The sequence below is a fragment of the Alosa alosa genome, chromosome 17, assembly GCF_017589495.1.
Source record: "Alosa alosa isolate M-15738 ecotype Scorff River chromosome 17, AALO_Geno_1.1, whole genome shotgun sequence".
NCBI classification, from domain to species: domain Eukaryota; kingdom Metazoa; phylum Chordata; class Actinopteri; order Clupeiformes; family Clupeidae; genus Alosa; species Alosa alosa.
Window position 1 is genome coordinate 31,119,966 of NC_063205.1, and position 24,106 is coordinate 31,144,071.

Here is a 24,106-nt window from a genome sequence, read left to right on the forward strand (position 1 = left end):
TGGAATCTCTTGAAGACACAGCAACAGAGATGAAGCAATTCTGCTGTCACTGAACAAATAACCATGAAGGCCTAACCACAAAAACACAGCCCATCACTGCTAACAAATATAGGTGTGGATGTTATGTATGATACTACCTACTGTACGTAGACTACTATCAATTAGCACAGTTATTGCACTGGTCACGGTACTGGGACCTAAGCACTCCATGTCTTACCTGGGAACACAGGACTGAGAGTCGACCTCAACGGCATCAGGGGCAGGGCAGCAAAACTGGTGCAAGACAGTCTGATTCCTGTAAGTGAAAGTTAACATATTATCTGATTCATCAAATATCTTTATCATGCTGATCATCTTCAGCAGGAACAAGCTTGCTAGGAACACTGATCTTACTTCCAAAATCATTCACTCCCCTACACCTAATTTCTCAGTCTTAAATGAACTCACAACAGTAAATGACACTGATCACCTTTTAAGTGTGACGGGAATGTGGTCAGAGTGACGTAAATTCCTTCTGAATTTCAGACTACAAGCAAACTTTAGAAGGTCAGAGTAACTACCCACTCTTTGTGTCTGTTGCTGTCCATGTGCACGTTTGCAACCAATTGTAACGCTGGCCGAAAAAAGGAAACATCCATGATCCCTTGCGTCTTATGACCACTACAAACATACTATGTAATATTTCTCTGTTGGTTAATTAGACATTTCTTGATTGCTAAACTTTTCCTTTCCTGACAGTTAGCAGTTCTGTGATGTAGAAGCACCAAGCTTAATTTGATGCTATCAGTGACATGCTCTGCGCATGTAGAGCCAGCAGTTTCCTTGTCACAGATTGGCCATAGTTTTAAAAAAGCTACAGCATAATATCAGCTTCTACATCTTTAAAATTAAGATGATATTGTAGATGATATATATCGCACAACATACCCCTACTCCAGGGAGTTGTCAAAAAATTAGAGGGGCTTCAAAATAATTTCCCCAAATATTTTAAAATAATATTTTGTTTTTAAATTAGCTTATTCAGTAGTCCTAGTTGCACAGCTGAGTGTTTCCATGTTTCCTCCAAGAGAACGAAATTAACCAGATGCTTTGTGTACGCAAACTAAAAAATGTATTCCCCTCAATAACCTAAACCTACCATCTGTGCTGTGAAAATGTGCTGCAAGAACGTTGTAGTTACAGTACACTACAGGCTTATTTCACCACAGAAACACTGAATTAATTCTGGCTATCAATTGAAAAAGAACCCTTGTCAAAGGCTACCTTGACTGTTTGTTAATGGCAGAAAAGTCCCTGAGGGTAATTGTTGCGTCATGTTATAGAACCTTTTTCGAAAACGTTCTAATCACATATTTGTGATCGTACTCCCAGGGGCCCAGCTGCATCTGATCACATATTTGTGACCGTACTCCTCAACAGGTTAAACAATAGCCTCTTTTACTCACTCGGCTGCCTTTTCACAAGAACCAAACAACAACTAAACGTGTACTGACGTCTGATGTCCAACAAGTGAAATCAAAAGCAGATTATGCCCTGTTCTGTTTAAAAATTGCATCGCAATTAATTTTTTATCTCAACCGGTTGTAATCTTTACACATTTGTATAGATTTTTAGCTGATTCACATTGCATCATTACATTCCTAGAATTCACCAACATGGATTTTTATGGATACCCATATATAAACAATACCACTTTACTTATTGTCTCTGATGGTAGCATTTTACCCCAACTACAGACTGTTCACCCCACTCCCCTCCGGAAGTCGTTACAGGTCTCTCCACACCCGAACCAGCTGGTTGAGAGGAAGCTTCTTTTCCATGCGGCTGTCACCCTACTGAACTCTAGCTCTGCATCCCGGTGACAACCAACAAACTAAACTTTACCCTGCTGTGAGAGAATACTAAATACATAAATTATAAGCTAAATACATTAATGTATTTAAAAACCCATTTTTGTGTACTGAGATCAACTTTGATTTTGCTTGGAAATTGAGAACAAAATGTTTAACTAATGTGGTAAGCGTGTGTGTGTGTGTGTGTGTGTGTGTGTGTGTAACCTTGGAGACAACATGTTTGCACCCAAAATAGCCTATAAAACCCACTGTATGCTAAGCACATGATTACATGAGGATGTTTAACGTGGAAAGAAAATCAACTGCATTTTGATCACTGGACTGCTAGTCATTTGTACAATTGTATGGCTACATCATGATTCTATTGTCACATTAATTTGACTTAAAGTGGCCATTGTTATTTTCTGAATCAACAGGCTACATGTGACAACCTCACTCTGACAATGACACAGCCAGTTATTAAACATTGAGTTGAGCAATGAACACTGAAAATTAACGTTTAGTGAACATAACATGCTAACATTTTACAACACAAGTCAGGCTGGACCTGAATAGCCTACAGCCTAACCTATGGTTAGGCTACTTACGAAAACGAAAAATATTGCGCATAGGCCTAATGCAAATCAGGTAGCTATCACAAATGTCAGATGTCTAAATAACTTTTCCTCGTGCACCGAGTGTTTCACTAGCTTATTTTGTGAAATATGCTGAGAACAATAATTTTCTAATTTGTGTGTTTATCACATTTTCAATCGCACGTGTGTTCCATGAAGACATGAAGACGACAAGATATAGCTTGGCCTATTCCAACATAAATATAGCTGTAATTCTATCATTATCAGAAGAATAAAATGGCGTTGCACCTAGGGTAGCTTGCTGTCTTCTGAATCTCAATAGTAGGCTATACTGTAAACACATATCTAGGCTATCTATTGTAGGCCTAAATCGGAGAGTAGCCCAAATCAGAGACTTTAAAGTCCTTAACAATAGCCTCTTTTACTCACTCGGCCTTCCTGGCAAGCCCCAGTGAGCGGCCGAGGGTCGATGGAGTTTGTGGAACCAAAGATGTGCAGCACGGGCTCCGTTTGTCCTCTTGCGCAGGGCTGGGCTGACCCGTTTTTGGAGATGGCGGGGAGGTTAGCACCAATTGCAGGTGCTGCGGATTATGGAGAGTCGGTGGTGGTGGAGCAGGATGTTGCGGAGGCTGCGACTGAAAGGAAACTGGCTGCAAAGTCTGACCTGGAAGAATCACTTTTCCGGGGGCCGACTGCTGCTGAAGGTGAACGGGAGGTTGCGTAGTAGGGCTTCCTGGAGATGGATGATGGTGATGGAAAAACTGATTTGGTTCTCGCAGCTGTCGGTTTTCGCCGATCAAATCCTCTACCTTACGCTCGAGCTCGTCAATTCTCTGTCGCTGCGTCTGTATGAGACTCTGCTGGTTCTGCACAATGGTAGTCAATTCCTTCAAGTACAGCACTGCTTTCATAGGATTGTCTAGAAGGCTTTCCATATCGTTTGCTATTTTAAAGAAACAGCTTCGCTAACTCGAATAATGAGAATATGACTATTTAGGTCTGATTTTCAGTCGATGTAGCCGAGAAGCGGTGGCTCAACCTTTTCCGGATGCTGTGACTCTCAGCTGTTTACGCTGAGGATGCGGAATGGACTGTCCCACTGTGAAGATACGGGGGAGTGGTGCTGATGCCGTTGATAGACTGTGGGCTACACAACAGATTGGTCGACGCAGACTGAGGATGATGTCAGCACCAAGGCAACACCAGACGCTCATGTCTTCTCTCCAAAATAGTTTTACATCGTTACCTATTATATTTGGCTATTATTATATTTGGCATCTGGCTGTACGGTGAATTCAGGTAATTTGGGTCATCGCGTAGGCTCTTCAAACATTAGCAGCCAATCACCTAACATGTTAGCCTATTACATTGATGCTGCAAATGTCCTTTACAAGAAACAAACATTTTGTTTGGTCTGAGATCTAATGAATCTCTGGTCAAAGCACATGCATGGTAAGCCATAATCACGGTGATGTTCTTTTTCCAGGGCTAATAGGCTCCCTAACAGAAAGAACAGAATCTTATAGCATTTTGGGACAAACTATTCTAGTAATCTTATAGGAATTGGAATTACAGGGATTTTGAGTCCTCTAACATCTACACCCATGATTGCAGAGCCAGCAGCAGTCACAGCTCCATCATTAAATTTACAAATGACACAGTGGTGGTGGGCCTGATCCGCAACAACAATGAACAGGCCTATCTGAACCAGGTGGATGAGGTAGCACAGTCCAACAACCTCACTTTGAATGTCAGGAAAACAAAGGAGATGGTGGTGGACTACAGGAAACAGCAGAGCAGAGCTTACACTCCACTAAAGATCAGTGGGCTGCCAGTGGAGAGAGTCACAAGTTTTACATACCTGTGAGTAATAATAATAATAATAATAATAAGCTTTATTTGTATAGCACCTTTCATACACAGAATGCAGCTCAAAGTGCTTTACATTTGAAGCATGTAACACAATAATAGTCAGTCAGTCATTATCAATCACTTTTCTTCATTGCTGGGGCCGTTTATGATCCACTCAGCAACATATCAAAAATATAGAAAATAACATGTCATAAGACTGGCAGCCTTAACCCTTTACCCCCCTACACCTTACTGACAATCTAACATGGAGTGTTAACACCCAGCACACACTGAAGAAATCAAGGAAAAGACTGTACTTCCTACATCAGCTGAGGAAGTTCAAAGTATCAGCACCCTTCTTAAATGCCTTTTACTCCTTAGCTGCGGAGAGTGTCAAGTAGCATCATCACTATATGGGATGGTATGGGAACTGTACAGCTCGTCACTGCAGTGCCTTACAGAGAGTGGTGCGATCTGCCGAACGCACCATCAGAGCACCTCTCCCTACTCTGCAGGAGACCTACAAGAAAAGACTATATACAGTACCAAGGCCCAAAGTATTGTAAAAGACTCCTCACATCCTGACCATGGACTTTTCAAAAGACTGAGATCAGGCAAATGTCTCTGCTGCTACAAGACCAGAACAAAGAGACATGAGGAGGAGCTTCTTTCCTCTAGCAATCCGTATCCTGAACACACACAAGACTATACTACTGCACTTACATTTTTTTTTACACACTTGCACATGGACTGTACACACACTGCACTTTATAGTCTCTACTTTCTTTTGCTATTTATTAAAAATATGTATTGATCTTTCTTTCTTCACACTTGCACAGAAAAGGCTGAACACCAAACAAAATTTTACTACATGCTTTACATTAGTATTGCTATGTATGTGACAAATAAACCTCCTTGTATCCTTGTATCCTTGTAGATATTTTAGGAATCGTATGGGTTAGTAGGGCCTATTTTGGGATATAGGCTACTATAGAATAATAAGACTGTACTATACTGTGTGTGTGTGTGCGCCTGTGTGTGTGTGTGTGTGTGTAAGACTAGGAAATGGGGGTGGACATTAGGAGGGACAGGCCTGAGTTGAATTTCATCTCCATCCTGGGTGAAGTCTCTTCCTGAGTGGAGGTTGTAGGCAACTACAAATACGTTGTGTGCAAATTGACAACTGGACTGGATGTTTTATTAGACTGTTGTTCCAAGTGCAATTTCTTTTGCTGCTGTCTATTGGGGCAGCAGCATCAGAGCAAGTGACCCTGAATAAAAAGCCTAATAGCCATCCAGTGACAACTCTGAAGTTGGTGGTTGAGAGAGGGATGCTGCACAAACTGTTAATTATATTGGACAATACCTCACATCCACTACACAAAATACTGGTTTTAGAATATATTTTTAAATAATCTTTGTTTTTATTCAGGCTGTGACTTAGTACACTGTGAATAGTACACATAAAGTTAAGAACAACATTATTCATACCCCTGGCAAATATTGATTTAATGTTGATTTTCTCTTGACCAATATGTTTGTTCTGACTGAAAATGACATTGCCACATGGCTAAAGGTTGTAAGACAATGTGGTAGAAACATGGAATCATTTTTTTTGCATTCATAGCTCTCAAAATGGTTCTTATTCAATTCAGTTCAATGAAAAAAACTGTATTTATCCTCAAGGGGCAATTTCTCCATGCAGGCATAGTGACATACAGTATAAGACTGAACACAACATATAAGACAGGACAAAAGAAAGAACAGGACAAACAGGGGTGTAAGGGGGATTAGTCCCAGGAGAGGGCCTGGGAGCATATTCAAGTTCAAAAGGCGAATAGCCTCAAAAGTAAAAGTAGCCTTCTTCTTCTTTAGTTCTAGCCAGAGGACAGCGCAGACGCCTGCCGACAGCCATTCAAAAACTCTATGTAGGACATGGGTAGAGTCTTTTAAGATGCAGTTGGCTTTCCTTAGTGTTGCCTTGTCATGCAGTGATGTCAGAGGCTGAAGAGGGTGGGCAATGATTTTAGAACATGTGTTCACAATGCTCTGGAGGTGTTTCTTATTTTTGATTGAGAGGGAGTGAAAAGATCTAGCCTAGAAATCTAGACGAGCCCCTAGCAGCAGCAAATTAAATTGCTAGTCTAGCAACTCTCCGTTGGCTTGTGAGCTCCAGAAATCGAAATTTAATCAGGCCATTGAAATCGTGTATAGAGTCGTTTGGTGGGCTTAACATAATGATTGATGGCAGAGTTGCAACGGTTTGGCTTGAATTCCCTACTACTTGAAAACAAATATCCTATTGTGCCCTATTGCGTGCAGAGGGAATTTGAAAGACAACTGATTATCCCGCCCCTCGGACTGAGCACTGTGAACGGTGAGTGCCCAGACCCTACATTTTAATGTGGGTCTGGCTCGCCAGGCTAGAAAAGGTCAGTATACTTTCGATAAAGGAGGTGTAAAAAAAATTGAGAATCTTCCTGCTCACTCCAAAGGAGTGTAGCTTTTACATTACATTACATTACATTACATTACATTTGGCTGACGCTTTTTAACCAAAGCGACTAACAACATGGTAAACGAGTACGTTTTTAGAACAATTCTCACAATTTTAGGACAGTTTAAAAAAAAACAAAAAAAAACATTAGAGTACAGTAAGAATAAGTGTCGGGTGAGTGCTGTTTTTAACAGTTACTTGTCAGTTTAAAACGGCTGGTGAGTGCTAGGATCAGTAAGACTTGTTGTAAGTGTTGCTATGAGAGTAGGTGTTCTCTAAAGAGCTGGGTCTTCAGGAGTTTTTTTGAAAGTGGAAAAGGATGTCCCCGCCCTTGTAGGAACTGGCAGTGTGTTCCACCAACGAGGAACAACAGATGAGAAAAAAGTTTGGATTGGCTTGAGACCGTACGGTGGTAGAGCTAGGATGTGGTTTGATCAGAGGGCCCAGCGGTCTGGAGGTAGTGTAAGTCTGTATGAGGGCATTCAAGTAGGTGGGAGCAGAACCGAGACTACTTTGTAGGCAAGCGTTAGAGACTTGAATTTGATGCGGGGTCAGCCATAGGTAGCCAGTGTAGCTGGATGAGCAGCGGGTAACATGTGCCCTTTTGGGTTGGTTGTAGACCAGGCGCCGCGCCGCTCTTCTGGATCATCTGAAGTGGTTTCACTGGGCGCAGGCTGGGAGACCTGTCAGGAGGGCATTGCAGTAGTCGAAACGTGAGATGACAATTGCCTGAACCAGAAGTTGGGTAGCATCTTGAGTCAAGTAAGTCCTGATTTTCCAGATGTTGTAGAGTGCAAAACGGCATGCCCGGCTTACTGAGGCAACATGATCCGAGAAGTTTAGTTGGTTGTCAAGAACAACTCCTAGATTTCTTGCAGTCCTGGTCGGTGAAACAGACAGGGAGTCAAATTTGATGTTGATGTCGTGGGTGTATGGTAGGTTTAGCTGGGATGACCAGCAGTTCAGTCTTTGAGAGAGTTCAGCTGGAGGTGGTGTGCCTTCATCCATGTAGCCATGTCTGAAAAAGGCAATCCCAGATCCGGTGGCTGAAACCAGGGGTCGCCAGGTGGAAAGGACAGATAGAGCTGTGTGTCGCCTGCATAGCAGTGGTATGAGAAGTCGCGCTAGCGGATAATCTGTCCCAAGGAGGTGGTGTAGATAGCAAAGAGGAGGGGGGCCCAGCACTGATCCCTGGGGACCCTGTGGTTAGATGGTGAGGTGCAGATAGCTGACCAAGCCATGATAATGCTAAACGAAGGTCCCTGTGAGGTAGGATTCAAACCAGGAGAGAGCAGAACCGAGATTCCCATGTCAGCGAGTATAGAGAGAAGGATACGGTGATTAACCGTGTCAAAGGCAGCCGATAAGTCAAGCAGAATGAGTACTGATGACCGAGCTTACGCCTGGCTTCTTTTAAGGCTTCTGTTACAGACAGCAGAGAGCCAAGCTGGGTAGAGTGGCCGCTTTTGAACCCAGACTGATTTGGATCCAGAAGGTTGTTCTGTGAAAGGAAGTCAGAGACCTGTTTGGAGACTGCTCGCTCAATGCCTTTGGATAGGAAAGGCAGTAGTGAGACAGGGCGGTAGTTCCCCGACTTGAGCAGGGTTGAGAGAAGCTTTCTTAAGTAACGGTGTTACCCGGGCCATTTTGAACGCTGTTGGAAATGTGCCGGAGATTAGAGGCATTGATCACATGTGTGATAGCTGGAGCGATGGTCGGGCTGATGGACTGAAGTAGGCTCGTGGGTATAGGGTCCAGCCCGAAAGCATGTGGTAGGATCTGCTGCATGTCAGGAGTCTGACACTTCATTCTCGGAGAGGCGCTGAATGCTGAAAAGATGTTCCAGCAGTCCCTAGAGGTTGTAGGGAGTGCTGCATCTGAGCCAGATGCGCTGAGTGGGCATGTAGAGAATTTACTGCTGATTGCCGCCACTTTGTTTGTAAAAAATGAGGCGAGGGTATCTGCAGTAAGGCTGGATGGAGGAGGAGGCAGCTGAGGGGTTGAGTAGATTTGAAGGTTGAGAAAGTTTCGAAAGTGTCCGTAGCGCTGTTGATTTTGTCATTGTAGAAAGCAGTCTTAGCAGCAGTGATGCTGGCTGAGAAGCTTCCTCAAGAAATACTGCCGCTGTTGACATTTTTTACGAATCACATCTGTGTTAAGAGTCAAAATGCAGTTTGTCATCAATGACAGTGCCCAAGTATTTGTATTCATGTACAGCTTCAACTGGTTCCCCATGGATTGTGGTTGCAGTCCTACATCCTCCATGCTTGGTGAAGTCAATGAACATCTCCTTGGTTTTTGTGACATTTAGCTCCAAAAAGGAGCTGTCACACCATTCCACAAACTCACTAAGGACAGGCCTGTGATCTTGGACAGAACCAGATAGCAGGGAAAGGAGAACAGTGTCGTCAGCAAACTTCACTAGATGACAATCAGCATGGCGGCTTCTACAGTCATCTGTGTACAAGATGAAAAGCAGTGGTGAAGATACAACCCTGGGGTGAGCCAGTGGACATGTATCTGATGTCAGAGAACCTCTTGTTGACCAGCACCTTCTGTGTTATTTGGGTGAGAAAGTGCCTGATCCACAGAATTAGCTGATGATCCAGGTTGAAACAGTTCATGAGTTTTTTAGCCAGCATGTGAGGTTGAATGGTCTTAAAGGCAGACAAGAAATCCGCAAATAGGAGCTGTGCAAAATAATTTGGGCTTTCTAGATGTTCAAGGATGGCACTCGTAGATTTTGGCATCATCTACCTCTTTTAGCATGATATGCAAACTGAAGTGGATCCATCTTTGAAGCTGTGGTGTTTATAATGTGAGCTTTCACAATTCTCTCAAAGGCCTTCATGACAAGGGAGATTCTGGAGGGAAGATCAGGTAGTGTGTTGACATCCCCCATAGACAGCATTGGACCACACAATGATCCAAAACAGCCAAACAAGGCAAGAAATGGTTAACTCATTGAGTGCCAAAAACGTTGTTGTAAAGGCCATTGACTATGTAGAAATATCGCCCTCTGTAGCTTTGGGGTATATGGGCAGTAAGTTCAGTAGTTAGTGAGGAGAGTCACGTTAGTTTGAAGGTCAGACAGGACAACGTGTCCACTGAGTAAGCTCTTTCCCAGATAGCAAGCATAGTCGGCCCGATTCTGGCTGAGTGCTGGCAGTGTCGGCTGAGGTCCGAGTCGGCTGAAGCACAGTAAACAAAGTCGGCCCGATCCTGGCTGAGTGCTGTCACTGTCAGCGGAGTTTCAGGTCGGCTGAGGCACTGTCCCCTTGAATGGGCCGACACTGACACGCAGTAGTTGGGCTGATTACTGAGTGTCTTATTTGGCCCGATTGGGGTTTGATGGGCTACTGCCAGTTTTCGAATCAATCTCGGCAGACGGATTTCATACAGTGTGTGGCCCGATACTTCAGGAACGAACAATGATCAGTATCACGGCTGTTGGCAGCAAAAATGAAACATTTAGCGACAGCCGTTCGCTAAACGTACATGGCCCAATTCTGTAAAGTGACTGTCGGCCCATTACATGTGGAAGAGCCACGAGCAGAGCTCGTTAACGGAGCTTGTTAAAGACAAATAGGGTGTTCCAAGCACAAAAAAATAAAATGATTAAATTGTGTATTTTTTTTATTCAATAATGTGCACAAATGTGTTACCTAGGTAAATATATATTTTTTTCCTGAGCATTTTGATTATTTTGTGTTTTTAGCATTGTCGACAAACAACAATGGCGCAAAAATGTCATTCAGTGCAACGACTATTTTATGAAAAAATACATACAGAAGGAACAATCTTAGCCATTTAAAAATTATGAGTTCAGTATATCTCTTACAATAGATTTTTTAAAACACAAGAAAGTGCTGTTACTCTGTTTTAAATTGTCTGCACCTTGTTTGCATTCTAATGTGTCTTGTGATTTTGTTAGTTTGTATAAAAGAAGTTTTTGCTACGCCTTCTATTCTATTTAAAAAAAAAAAAATCAATCAAACTCCATTTTCTATAAAACAGGCATGGTTTCTCTTACATTCACATGAAAAAATATATAATAATATGAATTGTAATAGTTATTTTAAGCAAAAGTTTCTGTTGTACTGTATGACGATTTTCTGTTGTACTGAATGACATCCTCCAAAGTGTCCCGTTATGCTTCTTGGTAATATTTGGATGTTTTAACTTAAACGTCTTACACATACAGTAGCTCCTTTAAAGGAGCAGTAGTAGAATGTAAATATGCCACGCCAATGGCAAGTATGAGTTATGGTATTACTACATAATGAAAAAAAGTAAGGCAAACAGAGGTATACTTGTTCAGAAAAAGCATCATCTTTATTCTGAAGTAAAACAAGAGACTTGTTGCTGTTAAAACAGCATTTCAATATGAAAACATTGTTACTGAACTTGTAACAACTCTTAAGGCACCAGAACACATTTAAGGAAACAGATTTCTTAAAAAAGAATCAATTGAAGTATGAAGTAATTGAAGTCTCATAACATGTGAAAAAATGTGGTCTAATGTGGAATCATTTCAAGTATGTTTCAAGATGTTAATATGTCATGTAAAATAACTTTCAGCATTTCAAATATTTGAAAAAATGTAGTATAATGTCATTTCAATCATTTCAAGTATGTTTCAAAAATGTAGTGTAATGTCACAATGTCATTCAATCATCAGTATGTTTCAACATGTTAGTATAAAATGTGCAATAGCTTTCAGTATTTCAAACATTTAAAAATATGTTAGTGTTTAACTAGTTAAAAACAGCTTTTTAATATCAAAACAGCCTTGGGCTTTAACTCTTAATTCATCAGAACAGAAATTCAGTACTGTGTAGAGATAGCATTTCTAATGGGTGTCTAAGGTTTATAACATTTAAGTTCATGAACTGAACAAATGTTTCCCAGTCATTTTCTGCTAACCTTGAGGCTCTATTTGAAGATGGCTCAGGTTCTGCGATAACAAATTTGACGTCTGTCTTGAAGTAGTAAATTTCATCTGGTGGACTTGGCCACACAAAGTTATCTCTTTTCCCTTTTGTAGCATGCAGCTAATTTGTACCTCATCTCCTACAGACAGCAGTACCTGCCCAACGAATGGCAGGTCCTCGTACTGCACAATAACAAATTTGCCATTTAAATTTTCAGCAGTTGCCGGGGCAGGGGCAGAGACTGCTTCAGCTTGTGGGCTGACCTCTACTTCTCTGTTAAAATTAATCTCTGTTGGTGAATCACACACACAGGTGGTGTTGGTGCGGGAGCAGAAACATGATACTTCTCGGTGCCAAAATTTCCCAGGTACCTTTGTGGTGATCTGATGAACTTTCAGTGTGCCTTTAACAGGAGGCAACTTCTCAGGGACCGCTTCATCATACTTGGCCACATCACTGTCAGCAATCCAGAAGAATTTGATTGTAGACTCCTTGTCTCGCAACACTTTGTATAGATCTTCTGGGCACTGTATGTCTCCACCCATTCTTACAACGTTGTCAGCACACCTTTTGACCGCACCACCCACACCATCGGGTGCACCTTTTCCATGATTTTTTTCAGAAAAATTCCAGGTAACTTCCTGAAACCCAAGGAGAAAGGGAACTGTGCTGATCAAATAGAAATTCTTCTTATTTCTGTTGGGTTAAAGGCCCGTCACTCATGAAGTGTACCACAGACACCAATGGATTTCTCTTCTTCAAATCTTCCAAAACAGGTTGCAGATGGGCCCAGACTGCCCGCTCATCATGCCGCAGACTCTTTGAAATTGTGGCGTAGGACTGGGTCTCCTCTTTGGTATAAACCACACTTGTGTGGATGGTGGCTTGTTGTCTGCTTCCTCCAAAATGGAACGATTGCACATCAGTGCTGAGTTTGCAGCCATAATTTTCAGAAAAATCCATATGGACTACAGCCTCATTTTCAAAAAGTGTCTCCTTTAAAGTCCTGCACTGCGCTACTTGGTGTAACCAGATGTACTGGTGTTTTGCGAGAGCATCAAGTTTTCTGTTCAGAAGTAGCAGGAGTTCAGTCCATGTTCCAGTGTGTGTTTTCTTTATGAAGTGTGTGAATGTGCGGTCGTCTTCTACAGTCTTTTCTCTTTCCCACTGCTGCCACTGAATTTCTCTTCGATCTTCAGGCAGGGTCATTTCGATTTCATTATAACAGCATTTGGAGCAAAGACGGTACATGCATTGTTTTTTGTGTGTGTCACACACAATTGCAGATAGCATCTCGGATGTGCTTTTTGTTTTCAAAAGGCCATTTTGATAGAATTTATCCAGAAGAAGTGCCACATTTTCATGGTCGATACAGGCACAAGTGTTTCGATCACTAGTCTTAGGCTCAGTGATGTAGAATGGCCGCAGACGTAAAGATTGTCTGTAAGACACACCGAGTTTTGTGTCCACCTCCGAGATGTAAAGTGCATGGAGCTCTTTCATTGTTTTAGTAAGGACACGCCTCTGTGTTCTTACCTTGTTTTTGGTTATTGTGTCTTTTTTTCCAGGCAGAAGGCGACTGTTCTCATCTCTACAGAGGAATGAGATCACGCTCTCTTTCCTTTGTTTAGCCTTCAACACCATCTCACTCCTAGCTACTTTTTCTTTTTCTTTTCTAGTCTTTTTTGACCTTTTCAAAAGCTTATTTAATGTGTTGCACCTTTGTTTTGTTTGTGACAGTTGTTTTTGAAGAGCAGCAAGTTGTTTATTCAAATCTCTCTTCTCCTTTTTGAGTTTTTTAAAGCGCATTGGTAGTCTTTCTGGAGTGGAAGAAGCCAGAGGAGCATTCACCACATGTGTAGGGGACAGAGGCCTTTGTTCCACCTCTTGTAGTGGTATTGGTTCAGGCTCAGGTATATTAAAAATGTTTTCAGGTGGTGCTTCAAATGAATCTGGGGTGAGGTCAAGCACCGCTTTTGCTTGCTTTTGTTTCTTTCTGAACTTCTGAGTTTCTCTCCAATGTTCTCTTCTTTTTTCAGCATCAGCTGCAGAAACATCTTTCATTGAAGGGTGATCTGGATTTCTGCCATTGAGAGCTTGTTTTCTTCTATGATAGCTAAAATGTTAGGAGGACATAGGCCTAATTAGAATCATGCAATACAAGACAAAATAATTTGCATAGAACATGTAAATGATCAAATAAATCATTAATCCTTTCAAACACATTATACACATAAAACCGTTAAAATACATATGACATTTGCAAAAAAGCATCATGTTTGTCTTACACCCGTTCTCTTCATTTACTCCTGTTTAGAGACTCTTCCTTTAGCTGTCCTACATTAAAATGTACTTAACACACTTTATTCATCTTATTTCAGGACATTACAATCACCTTTCTTTTCTCTTTGCTAGTTTTTCCTCCCTGAGAACAGGATTTTCCTTCAATTTCTGTCTGTACCTAGCTGATCTCTCTTTAACAGATAAGGGCATCTATAAAGAAAAATATAAAAATATTAATATTTATTGTTCAAATTGCTCTTATTAAGAAAGCCTAAAATGGAATAATGTGGTATTATTATTTTAAAATGTAAAAAAGTTAGACATTGTCAATTTAGGGCAACAGTGAAATTCTGTTGCACTGAATGACTGTTGTGGTACTGAATGACAGACATTTTACTTCAGCACATTTTACAGTTAGCCCAGTGATTAGCCAAAGCTAACACTGACCTTAGCTTAATGTCATTTCTACAGTTATTCATATTTAAATGTTAATATCCTTGTTTGTTTACAGAAATGACTGCAATATTACGTTCTCTGTGTTGTACTGTATGACACTCCGTTTTGTACTTTGATGTGCCATGACAGTAAAAGGAGATTTTTATCAAATAATTTTGAAATATACTGACCTTGCATGTGTGATGAAGGGTCCACAGGGGTCTTCTTGTGATGTCATAATTGGTCACATGACTGCAGCAACTTGATTTGATTTCAAAATAAGGGTCTTTATCAAAGTTGTACTGAATGACAAATGAAGATTGCGGAAATGGGGACTGAAAGTGTCTTAAATATTATTAATATTAAAGAACAAATCTGATGGAATAAAAATTAATATATTACACATGACTTTTGTACAAATATGCCAAAGCAGAAAATATTAAGTTTTACTGTAGATTAATTTGTTTTTTCTTTATGTTTTAATCCTTGAAGAGGTAGGAGGACAGTTGCGCTGAATGACATTTTGGGGGTTTCAGGGGCTATTTTTTAAATAATTATGCATTTTCTGAAAAAAGTAAGTAAAGTTTCAGTAAACATGTACAATGTGTGTAGATTGAAGGTATGTCCACTCATATAAATATATATATTTTAATATTTATTAAGTGGGGACACCAAAATGTTGTGTCTCGTCTTTGACCCAACTGTTCAGTTTGAAACCAGGACGGCGCGAAACTGTCTCGTTTTGGACACTGCCTGTGGTAAGTAACATGCAACTTTACCGTTACCTGTTATTGCATGTAAATCATTAGGAATGTACGTAGGCTTATTATTGCAGACAAAGTTTAACAAGTAGCATAACAAGAATGGGTGTTTCAATCTAACCCCTTGGACGACGATGACGAAGCTAAGCGGTAACATAACGTTATGATTTCTTAGCCTACTTTGTTGGTCTAATTACCGTTAACGTCAGTGTTGGTGGTTTGTCAAAAACATTTGCTGTAACGTTAGCTATACTTGCATAATTATGTGGTTTTCAAAGAAAAGTGTGATCTAATCATTTTAGAAATAGCTTAACAGTTAACCAGTATTGCATGACTTAGAATATAGCGATTGGTAATTGGGCATTTCATCGTTATCTATCAAACTTCAGGCACTAGGCAGGCAGGACTGAGACTGTATGCCTTAAGAGTGTGTGCGTGTGTGAGAGAGAGAGATAGTAGCAGGGTGGGTCCTGTCCTGGTCATGTAAAGCTCATCAAAATGTAATTTAAGGTCGTTCTGTATTTTGTACTGAGGGGTTGTTTATGATCATGTAATCATTTTGAACACATATACTTCCATTAACCTAACGTTACTGTGACTTTTTTTAAAATGTACACCTCAGAATCCAGGCCACACTGACCAGAGACCTGCACTCCTTTGGATGAAGAAGGCTACCCGTGTATACATGTGTGAACCATTTCTTGTGTTGGAAAAACAGGAGACCTGAAGAGCTCTTGGTAAGTTGTACATTGATTTAATAGAATAAGTAATACGTTTTTGTTTAGATGAGCCAAATCATAGGAATCAGCTTTCATCTAGGCCTGTGTTTTGTGATGTGTCATTTTTAGATGCTTTTGGTTTGCCTCATCCATTATGTCAGCAAAGAACAGGAGTGGGCAGGAAACATGCGCTGTTGAAAACATGGCCAACCAACTGGAGCACCCACAAGGCTCTTGTGAAGGAAGTCCACAAGCCTTTGTGCTTCAGGTCTGTATGTGTTGACAAATACGTCTTGCTCTTGGTGATTGTCATTGGTAATATATTAGCATTTAACAATCACACAATGTCAATGTTGCCCAAAATAACTACCAGGGAGGTGTTACCAAGACAGCTGCAGAGTGGCAAGACTGGGCTTTAGTAATATTTTGTCAGACAGTAAAGGATAAATAGTTTAATGATTTTTTTTCTTTTCTTTTGAAATGACATGCTGTCCATGCATCTCAAATTGAAGGATGGATGGAAAGAACTCTTTGATCAACCCCCACAGAGAGCTGAGATGGCTATCTGTAAGTATATTTGAGTGGAAAAACAGAACTTCTCTGACAGATGACATGTTGAAATCTTGCTTTAGACCTCATAATGATCTTAAAATATTCTTTTATACCTAAATGCAGTTTGGAGACACCCCCGGCTAGTAGTGCTGCTGAAACTGGTGGAGGCAACAATGAAGCGGCAACAGAAAGAGAAGGCAGGTGGCAAAGGTTGCTGCTATTGAAAAATACTTTGAGAGTGAGTGTGTGTGCATGTATGTAGCTGGGTAGGTCATGGTACATGGTACAAAAATACAGAATTTAAAGCACTAGCACAACACTTAACTCACAACTCACAACGACTGACAATGGAATTACTCTTTTAGAGTGAGGGAGAGAGATAGAATATTTCTGTAAATGTTTAATGTTAATTTAGAATAATTTATTTCTTTGAATCATTATACGGTTTTAAAATGTTTAATTGTTTGTGTTTTTGTATATGAAAGATGTCGATTGTTGTAGATAAAAGTAGCTTGTATATTTTAACTTGTTTAATTTCTAAAGTGTATATATGTAAAAGCTTGTATAATTTTTAAATGTTTGTTTTATTTGCAAGGTTGTGTTTGTCAAACTTGTTAATAAAAGTAGCTTGTGCTTTTAATTACTAGTTCTGGATTTGTGTTTATTTTCAAGTACTTTTGGTAGTTAATGGGCCGCATGTGGCCCGGGGACCCAGCCGACATTCAGCCAACACTCAGTCAGATCAGTTTTATAGTGTGTGGGCCAGTACAGGCCCAGAGGCCCAGCCGACACTCAGCCAACACTCAGTCAGATAAGTTTTATAGTGTGTGGGCCAGTACAGGCCCAGAGGCCCAGCCGACACTCAGCCAACACTCAGTTATATAGTGTGTGGGCCAGTCCTGGGCCAAAAGAATGCATGACAGTCATTTCACAGTGTGTGGGCCACACCTGGGCCAAAAGAAACAATAAGAGTCATTTCACAGTGTGTGGGCCACACCTGGGCCAACAGAATGCATGACAGTCATTTCACAGTGTGTGGGCCACACCTGGGCCAACAGAAACAATGAGAGTCATTTTGCAGTGTGTGGGCCACATCTGGGCCAGAGGAAATTCTTTGTGTCAGTTATCAGTAACTGGGCCATTGTTGGGCCGGAGGCCCAGCCAGAACTGGGCCAACACTCACAAAACCCTGAGGCAAGGTAGTGGGCCAGAGGTGGGCCGGTCAAATTTTGCTATCTGGGTTATGTTCGTGGCTTGTGTGCGTAAATGATAAGGGTGAGTGTTGCCAATTTCATTTCCAGTTACTGTAGTCATTTAAGATGTGAACAATGTTAGTTTCTAGCGAATTCTAATGATGTATAATTTGGTAATTTAGGCTAAATATAGCAAGCTACGAATGCAATATACTTTGAATGTAGCAAGCTAGCCATGCAATGCTCATGCTTAGCACTGTTTATTCCTGCACACTAATGTCATTCGTTTCATATAGTGTATAGTTTACTGTTAATATTTCATAGTGTTATAATTTCATGTAAAGATGTAAAGAACTATGTAGCATGTTGAGCTATTAGGCATTAATGAGAAATGAGTCAGCATAACTGTGAGGCTAATAAGCTAGCTTACGGTGTTATTCCTCTCATAGCCACAAGGGTTACATGCAGGGCTTGAAAACGAAATTATTATGACCGCCGCGCAGCGGAGTGGTGAAGTCCCACCCCTTCCGTTTGCCTCCATGGGACCTATCTTTCAAAAAAATTTGAACGGCAATCTATGGCGAAAAAGAAATTATTTTCTGGTCCCGGTTGACTTGTGCCTTGAATTACCCATATGATGTTTGTCAATTTTAAAGACAATTTTTCATGTAAAGACATTTGCAGTTTGTTTCGTAACTATTGAATTACAACATTGTGAAAGATCGTAATTCCAACGACTACAAACCCATCAGTCGGCGCTTAGTGGCGTTAGCTCATTCACAGCCACACTAGATTGTACAAGCATACCAGCAACAGGTCTTAATTGGGCTTTCCTTGCCGAAGAAAATACCATGAGTCAGAGGATTAAACACATCAGGTAAGTTGTATTCGTCCATAGACTGTACATTACATACTGTTAAGTGACATAGCAGGCAGCAAGATGCAACCGTTAACTAGCATAACAGCTCTTATCGTTTCATTACATTGGTGACGTACATCGTTCGAGGCGAGAGATGTAGTCCACTGAGTGGATTCGCACAAAACCAACTTTTGAAGTCTATCGAACAACAGTACTTTCTTGACGTGAAAAATTATTATGACCGCCGCCGACCGCCGCCGCCAGTCATTTTTCGCATGCCCAAATTTCCGTCAATGATTCCCGGGACACTGAAAAACCGGGGTACACGAAACTTGGTGGGCATGTAACCCCACATGGATAGCATGGAACCATCGTTTTTCGTTTTGATCTGTAGCCCCCGCTGGACTGGACCCCCGAAAGGAGGGTAGGGCGAACACAGTTTTCTGTGAATATCTCGAAAACCGTAGGGTTTAGGAGGACCATTTTTTTTTGTATGTTGATCTCAAGGGGCCATGTCAACCCATTCCATAACCACTCATTTCATGTATAGTGCCACCTAGTTAAACACAAAAAAGTAAAAATGAGGTGTTGTAATTGAAGGTAGCTGTGACCTAACATAGTCAAAACTGCACGAAATTGGAAGTGTAGGATCATTATGACACCCTCTGTATGCACGCCAAGTTTTGTGGAATTCCGTTCATGGGGGGCCACACAATAAATTAATTTATGTTACTATACACCAACTGGCCTGTAGGTGGCCGGAGACAGTTTTCTGTGAATATCTCGAGAACCGTAGGGTTTAGGAGGACCATTTTTTTGGCCTAGGAGGTCCACCTTTTTTTATGTATGTTGGTCTTAAGGGGGCATGTCAACCCATCCCATTACCACTTATTTCATGTATAAGCCACCTAGTTAAAAAAAATTAAAAGCAAAAATTAGGTGTTTTTCATCACAATATCTCTGGCTGACAAGGTCAAAACTGCACGAAATTAAAAGTGTAGGATCATTATGACACCCTCGAATGCATGCCAAGTTTTGTGTACTTTCGTTCATGGGGGCCTTACAATAAAATCATTTATGTGTACATTTAGTGACGTACACCAACAAGGATTCCCGGGACACTGAAAGACCGGGGTACACAAAACTTGGTGGGCATGTACCCCCACATGGATAGCATGGAACCGTCATTCTTCGTTTTGATCTGTAGCCCCCTGCTGGACTGGACCCCGAAAGGAGGTAGGGCGAACACAGTTCTCTGTGAATATCTTGAGAACTGTAGGGCCTAGGATGACCAATTGTTTCCGTATGTTTGCCTCCAGGGGTCATGTTAACCCATTCCATGTGCACACATGTGCATAAACAGATACACACACACACACATACATTTACAGTAATCATAATTATGACACATACTCACACAGTAGACATATGTGCGCATGCATGCACATGCGCCAAACACACAAGCACGCATATACACACACACACACACCCACACACATAAACATAAATTTGTACACGCACACATGCACATAATTCAAGAATTTTTCCGTCATCTACTCCCCTGAGTTTTGGTCATTGATACCGGGACACCAACCACCGGGGTTCATGAAATTTGGTGGGTATGTAGCCCCACTAGACTTTACAGAAAAATTTCATTTCACCCTCGGGAGAAGTAGTCGTTTGTCCACTAGATGGCGCATCGTTGCAGTGAGACGTAATTTTGTTGGAAGTTAAAAGTGGGTTGGAAAAAACAATGGACGCTTCCTACAAGGACTGTAATTTACCGCAGCGAACATCTAATAAGGATAGGGGCGATGTTCACATGAAGTGTAATTCCCATTTCTTCTTGAAGCGAAAATAAATCTGAGGATGTTTATCGGACATGCTTGGTTAACGGTAATGTTACCGTTAAGCGTTGGTTGAGTGATGGAGGCATTTGATTGATTGCATTTGTAGAAAACTATAAATGCGGTTATACCAAGCAAATGTATAGCAGCACTGTTTGTATCTTTCGACTGTCATTTATTGCACGTGCTACAAAAATCATTCTGTGCAATGGAAGATTTACCAACGTTACACCGGTCTGATACAGTTTTGCCTATACATGCGTGAGACTGAGGCGCCTGTTTATTTTGTTTTTAAGTGCGTGCAGGGTGTGAGAGGGGATCGATGTGCTTTGATTACAGCTTGGTAGTTGTAGTCTGTGAAATTAAAAAGCACGTGTGTGTGAAGTATCAAACAATGACACCTTCATTTCATTATGGCTGCTTTAGCAAAACACCTTAAGCTACTGTGTAGTGGGTTCCATTTAGAAGTGGCTACTTCATTCGGCTTTCCTTGACTCATGGAGCTGCGTGAATGTTATTACAACTTTTCATACGATATGACCGTTTAAGTCCGCTTGATACTGTAAGGCGTAAGCCATTGGTTTCAAAGGAGATTTTATTTGTGTCGCCAGCATAGCCATATTGACAATTTATGTTGTAAATAGGCCTACCTTATAATCCTACCTGTAGCTTAGGGAAGCTAACAGCTTTCTATTAGGATCTAGTTTGTTAGTTACCGTTTTGTCATAACTCCCTAATGCATTTTTGCATTTAGAATAGCCAGAGCGTGTATATCTCAATCGGAAAAATTAAACAATATCGGTGCCTATGGACTAGGCTGGGTGAACCCAGGCTGATCTGCCCGCTATTTATTTTTGATTTCTTAAAAAGATTGAGCTTGGTGGGATGAAAGCCAGACTAGCCATGGACCTCAGTTAAACAATGCAAGGGAACATGAATCAGCCTATATTTTGCCCGCGAACAATAGCGGACAAAAGCTCTTCAACTTTGGCCCGTTAAAATGTGTATGAACAGTCTAGCGGCGCATTTCATCAAGGCCCATTTGGACATGTCAGTTATTTGCACCACTGGTTAGATGTAAAACAGCATTTCGTTTCGGAGACTAGGCTACTGTTACTTAATTTGTGCATTAACAATAACGTTTCAGACTACTGTTACTTAATTTGTGCATTGACAATAAAGTATTACATGAACTAAAGATGACACAAATCTTATGTAGAAGAAGAAACATTCACAAAAAATCCATCCATCCAAAAATGACCTTTGTTTTTGATAGCTGTTGAAAAGCGGCATGGAACTGACAAGAGATGTTTTTGTTTATAAATACATAAAAATAAATAAATAAATAACATTATGCTGATACCTTTTGCTTTTCCCAAATACAATGTAGCCTACAGGTGTAAGTGACCTTTCATCAATCCAGTTGCAATGGATGAACTGTGATGAACTGCCCTACTTGTGATTGTTTAGAGATTTTAAAGGTTTTATAACAATGCTACATCTTCTTTGGCTATTCTACAATCTATTCACCTTTTCAGCACCAGTAGGCTACTTTCTGTGCAGCCGCACAATACTCAGGCATGCCAAACAAGCATACACAAAAGTTTCAAGAGTGGGGATGGGTAAAATATGGAAACAAATTGAAGTGTGATTTATTTTTTAGCGGAACGGATGTACAGGACTGAGCGGCGGTCATATTTTGTACCGCTATGCGGTACATCTAGTTATCTTTTAAATTTACACACATCATATGTGAAATTTGTGGCACAATTCAAACTGGACCAAAAAATAATTGTTATCTCTCCATTAACTCCCGTTCATAATTTTTTGAAAGATAGGTCCCATGGACTGGAAGTAGAAGGGGCGGGACTTCACCACTCTCTAGGTTTAGTCAGATTTTTTTTTTTTTTTTTTTCCGATGTCCAAATTTCCGTCAAGGATTCCCGGGACACTGAAAGACCGGGGTAGACAAAACTTGGTGGGCATGTAACCCCATATGGATAGCATGGAGCCATCGTTTTTGTATGTTGATCTCAAGGGGCTATGTTAACCCATTCCATGTGCACACATGTGCATAAACAGATACACACGCACATTCACAGTAATCATACGTATGACACATACTCACACAGTAGACATGTACGCATGCATGCACATGCACAAACACACATACGCAGGCAAACACACACACACACACACACACACACATAAACATAAACGTGTACACGCACACATGCACACAATTCAAGAATTTCTCAGAATTATGAACAGGCAAGATGGGGGTGGGGTTGTATAAAATCAATTTTACATGTGAAATCTATGAACTAATCATGTTTTGGTACTTGTTGTCTAGCAGATACCAGTGAGAATTGAGTGTAGATAATGCAATTTAGTGAAACAGTTAGAATCATATAGGCCTTTCAGCGTGATTTGTTTTTGTGGAAGAAATGTGCTGGACTGGGCGGCGGTCATATTTTGTACCGCTCTGCGGTACATCTAGTTTTTCAAACGTTCCGTTCCGAACGGTTCAGGTAGGCCTATGTTTAACGTTTTCGTTCTTGCATGCGTTCCGCCACCAACATATCGGTCCTGAACCGGTTCGGAACGCAAAATATCGTCCGTTCTTAATGTTCCGGCAGTGTTTGGCGGGCCTATCAAGTTTGTGGACTTTACCTTAGAATAGACGTACTCATTATTATGACCGCCATAGGTTTAGTCAGATTTATTTATTTTTTTTCTTTTTCGCATGCCCAAATTTCCGTCAATGATTCCCGGGACACTGAAAGACCGGGGTACACGAAACTTGGTGGTCATGTAACCCCACATGGATAGCATGGAACCATAGTTTTTCGTTTTGATCTGTAGCCCCCCCGCTGGACTGGACCCCCCCGAAAGGAGGGTAGGGCAGACACAGTTTTCTGTGAATATCTCGAAAACCGTAGGGTTTAGGAGGACCATTTTTTTTTGTATGTTGATCTCAAGGGGCCATGTCAACCCATTCCATAACCACTCATTTCATGTATAGCGCCACCTAGTTAAACACAAAAAAGTAAAAATGAGGTGTTGTAATTGAAGGTATCTGTGACCTAACATAGTCAAAACTGCACGAAATTGGAATTGTAGGATCATTATGACACCCTCTGTATGCACGCCAAGTTTTGTGGAATTCCGTTCATGGGGGGCCACACAATAAATTAATTTATGTTACTATACACCAACTGGCCTGTAGGTGGCCGGAGACAGTTTTCTGTGAATATCTCGAGAACCGTGGGGCCTTTTTTTTTGGCCTAGGAGGTCCACCTTTTTTATGTATGTTGGTCTTAAGGGGCATGTCAACCCATCCCATTACCACTTATTTCATGTATAAGCCACCTAGTTAAAAATTAAAAGCAAAAAATTAGGTGTTTTCATCACAATATCTCTGGCTGACAAGGTCAAAACTGCACGAAATTAAAAGTGTAGGATCATTATGACACCCTCCGAATGCATGCCAAGTTTTGTGTACTTTCGTTCATGGGGGGCCTTACAATAAAATCATTTATGTGTACATTTAGTGACGTACACCAACAAGGATTCCCGGGACACTGAAAGACCGGGGTACACAAAACTTGGTGGGCATGTACCCCCACATGGATAGCATGGAACCGTCATTCTTCGTTTTGATCTGTAGCCCCCCTGCTGGACTGGACCCCCCGAAAGGAGGGTAGGGCAGACACAGTTCTCTGTGAATATCTTGAGAACTGTAGG

At 41.0% G+C, this 24,106-nt stretch overlaps 1 protein-coding gene and 2 long non-coding RNA genes across 5 annotated transcripts in view; 1 reads left to right on the forward strand and 2 right to left on the reverse strand.

Annotated features, from left to right (window-relative positions):
- The window catches only part of iqsec3a (IQ motif and Sec7 domain ArfGEF 3a), a 130,506-nt gene extending 126,980 nt beyond the window's left edge, over positions 1-3,526 (reverse strand). For both annotated transcript variants that reach the window (XM_048267973.1, XM_048267974.1), the window contains exons 1-2: positions 2,858-3,526; positions 218-295 (exon numbers count right to left, since the gene is read on the reverse strand). In XM_048267973.1, coding sequence (XP_048123930.1) covers positions 218-295; positions 2,858-3,363 — 584 coding nt within the window. In that variant the 5' untranslated portion in view covers positions 3,364-3,526. The remainder of the gene's footprint in view (positions 1-217; positions 296-2,857) is intronic.
- Positions 3,527-13,757: 10,231 nt separating this feature from the next.
- Positions 13,758-14,593, reverse strand: LOC125310721. The gene is made up of 3 exons (XR_007196343.1): positions 14,523-14,593; positions 14,106-14,203; positions 13,758-13,826 (listed from the first exon to the last, which is right to left on the reverse strand). It is a non-coding gene; the product is annotated as an uncharacterized LOC125310721 (long non-coding RNA).
- Positions 14,594-15,731: 1,138 nt separating this feature from the next.
- On the forward strand, positions 15,732-16,949 carry LOC125310720. 2 transcript variants are annotated; one of them, XR_007196341.1, is made up of 4 exons: positions 15,732-15,926; positions 16,038-16,176; positions 16,421-16,475; positions 16,584-16,949. It is a non-coding gene; the product is annotated as an uncharacterized LOC125310720 (long non-coding RNA). The 2 variants fall into 2 exon arrangements; XR_007196342.1 differs by lacking the exon at positions 16,421-16,475 and having other exon boundaries at positions 15,735-15,926; positions 16,584-16,601.
- Positions 16,950-24,106: the final 7,157 nt, after the last annotated feature.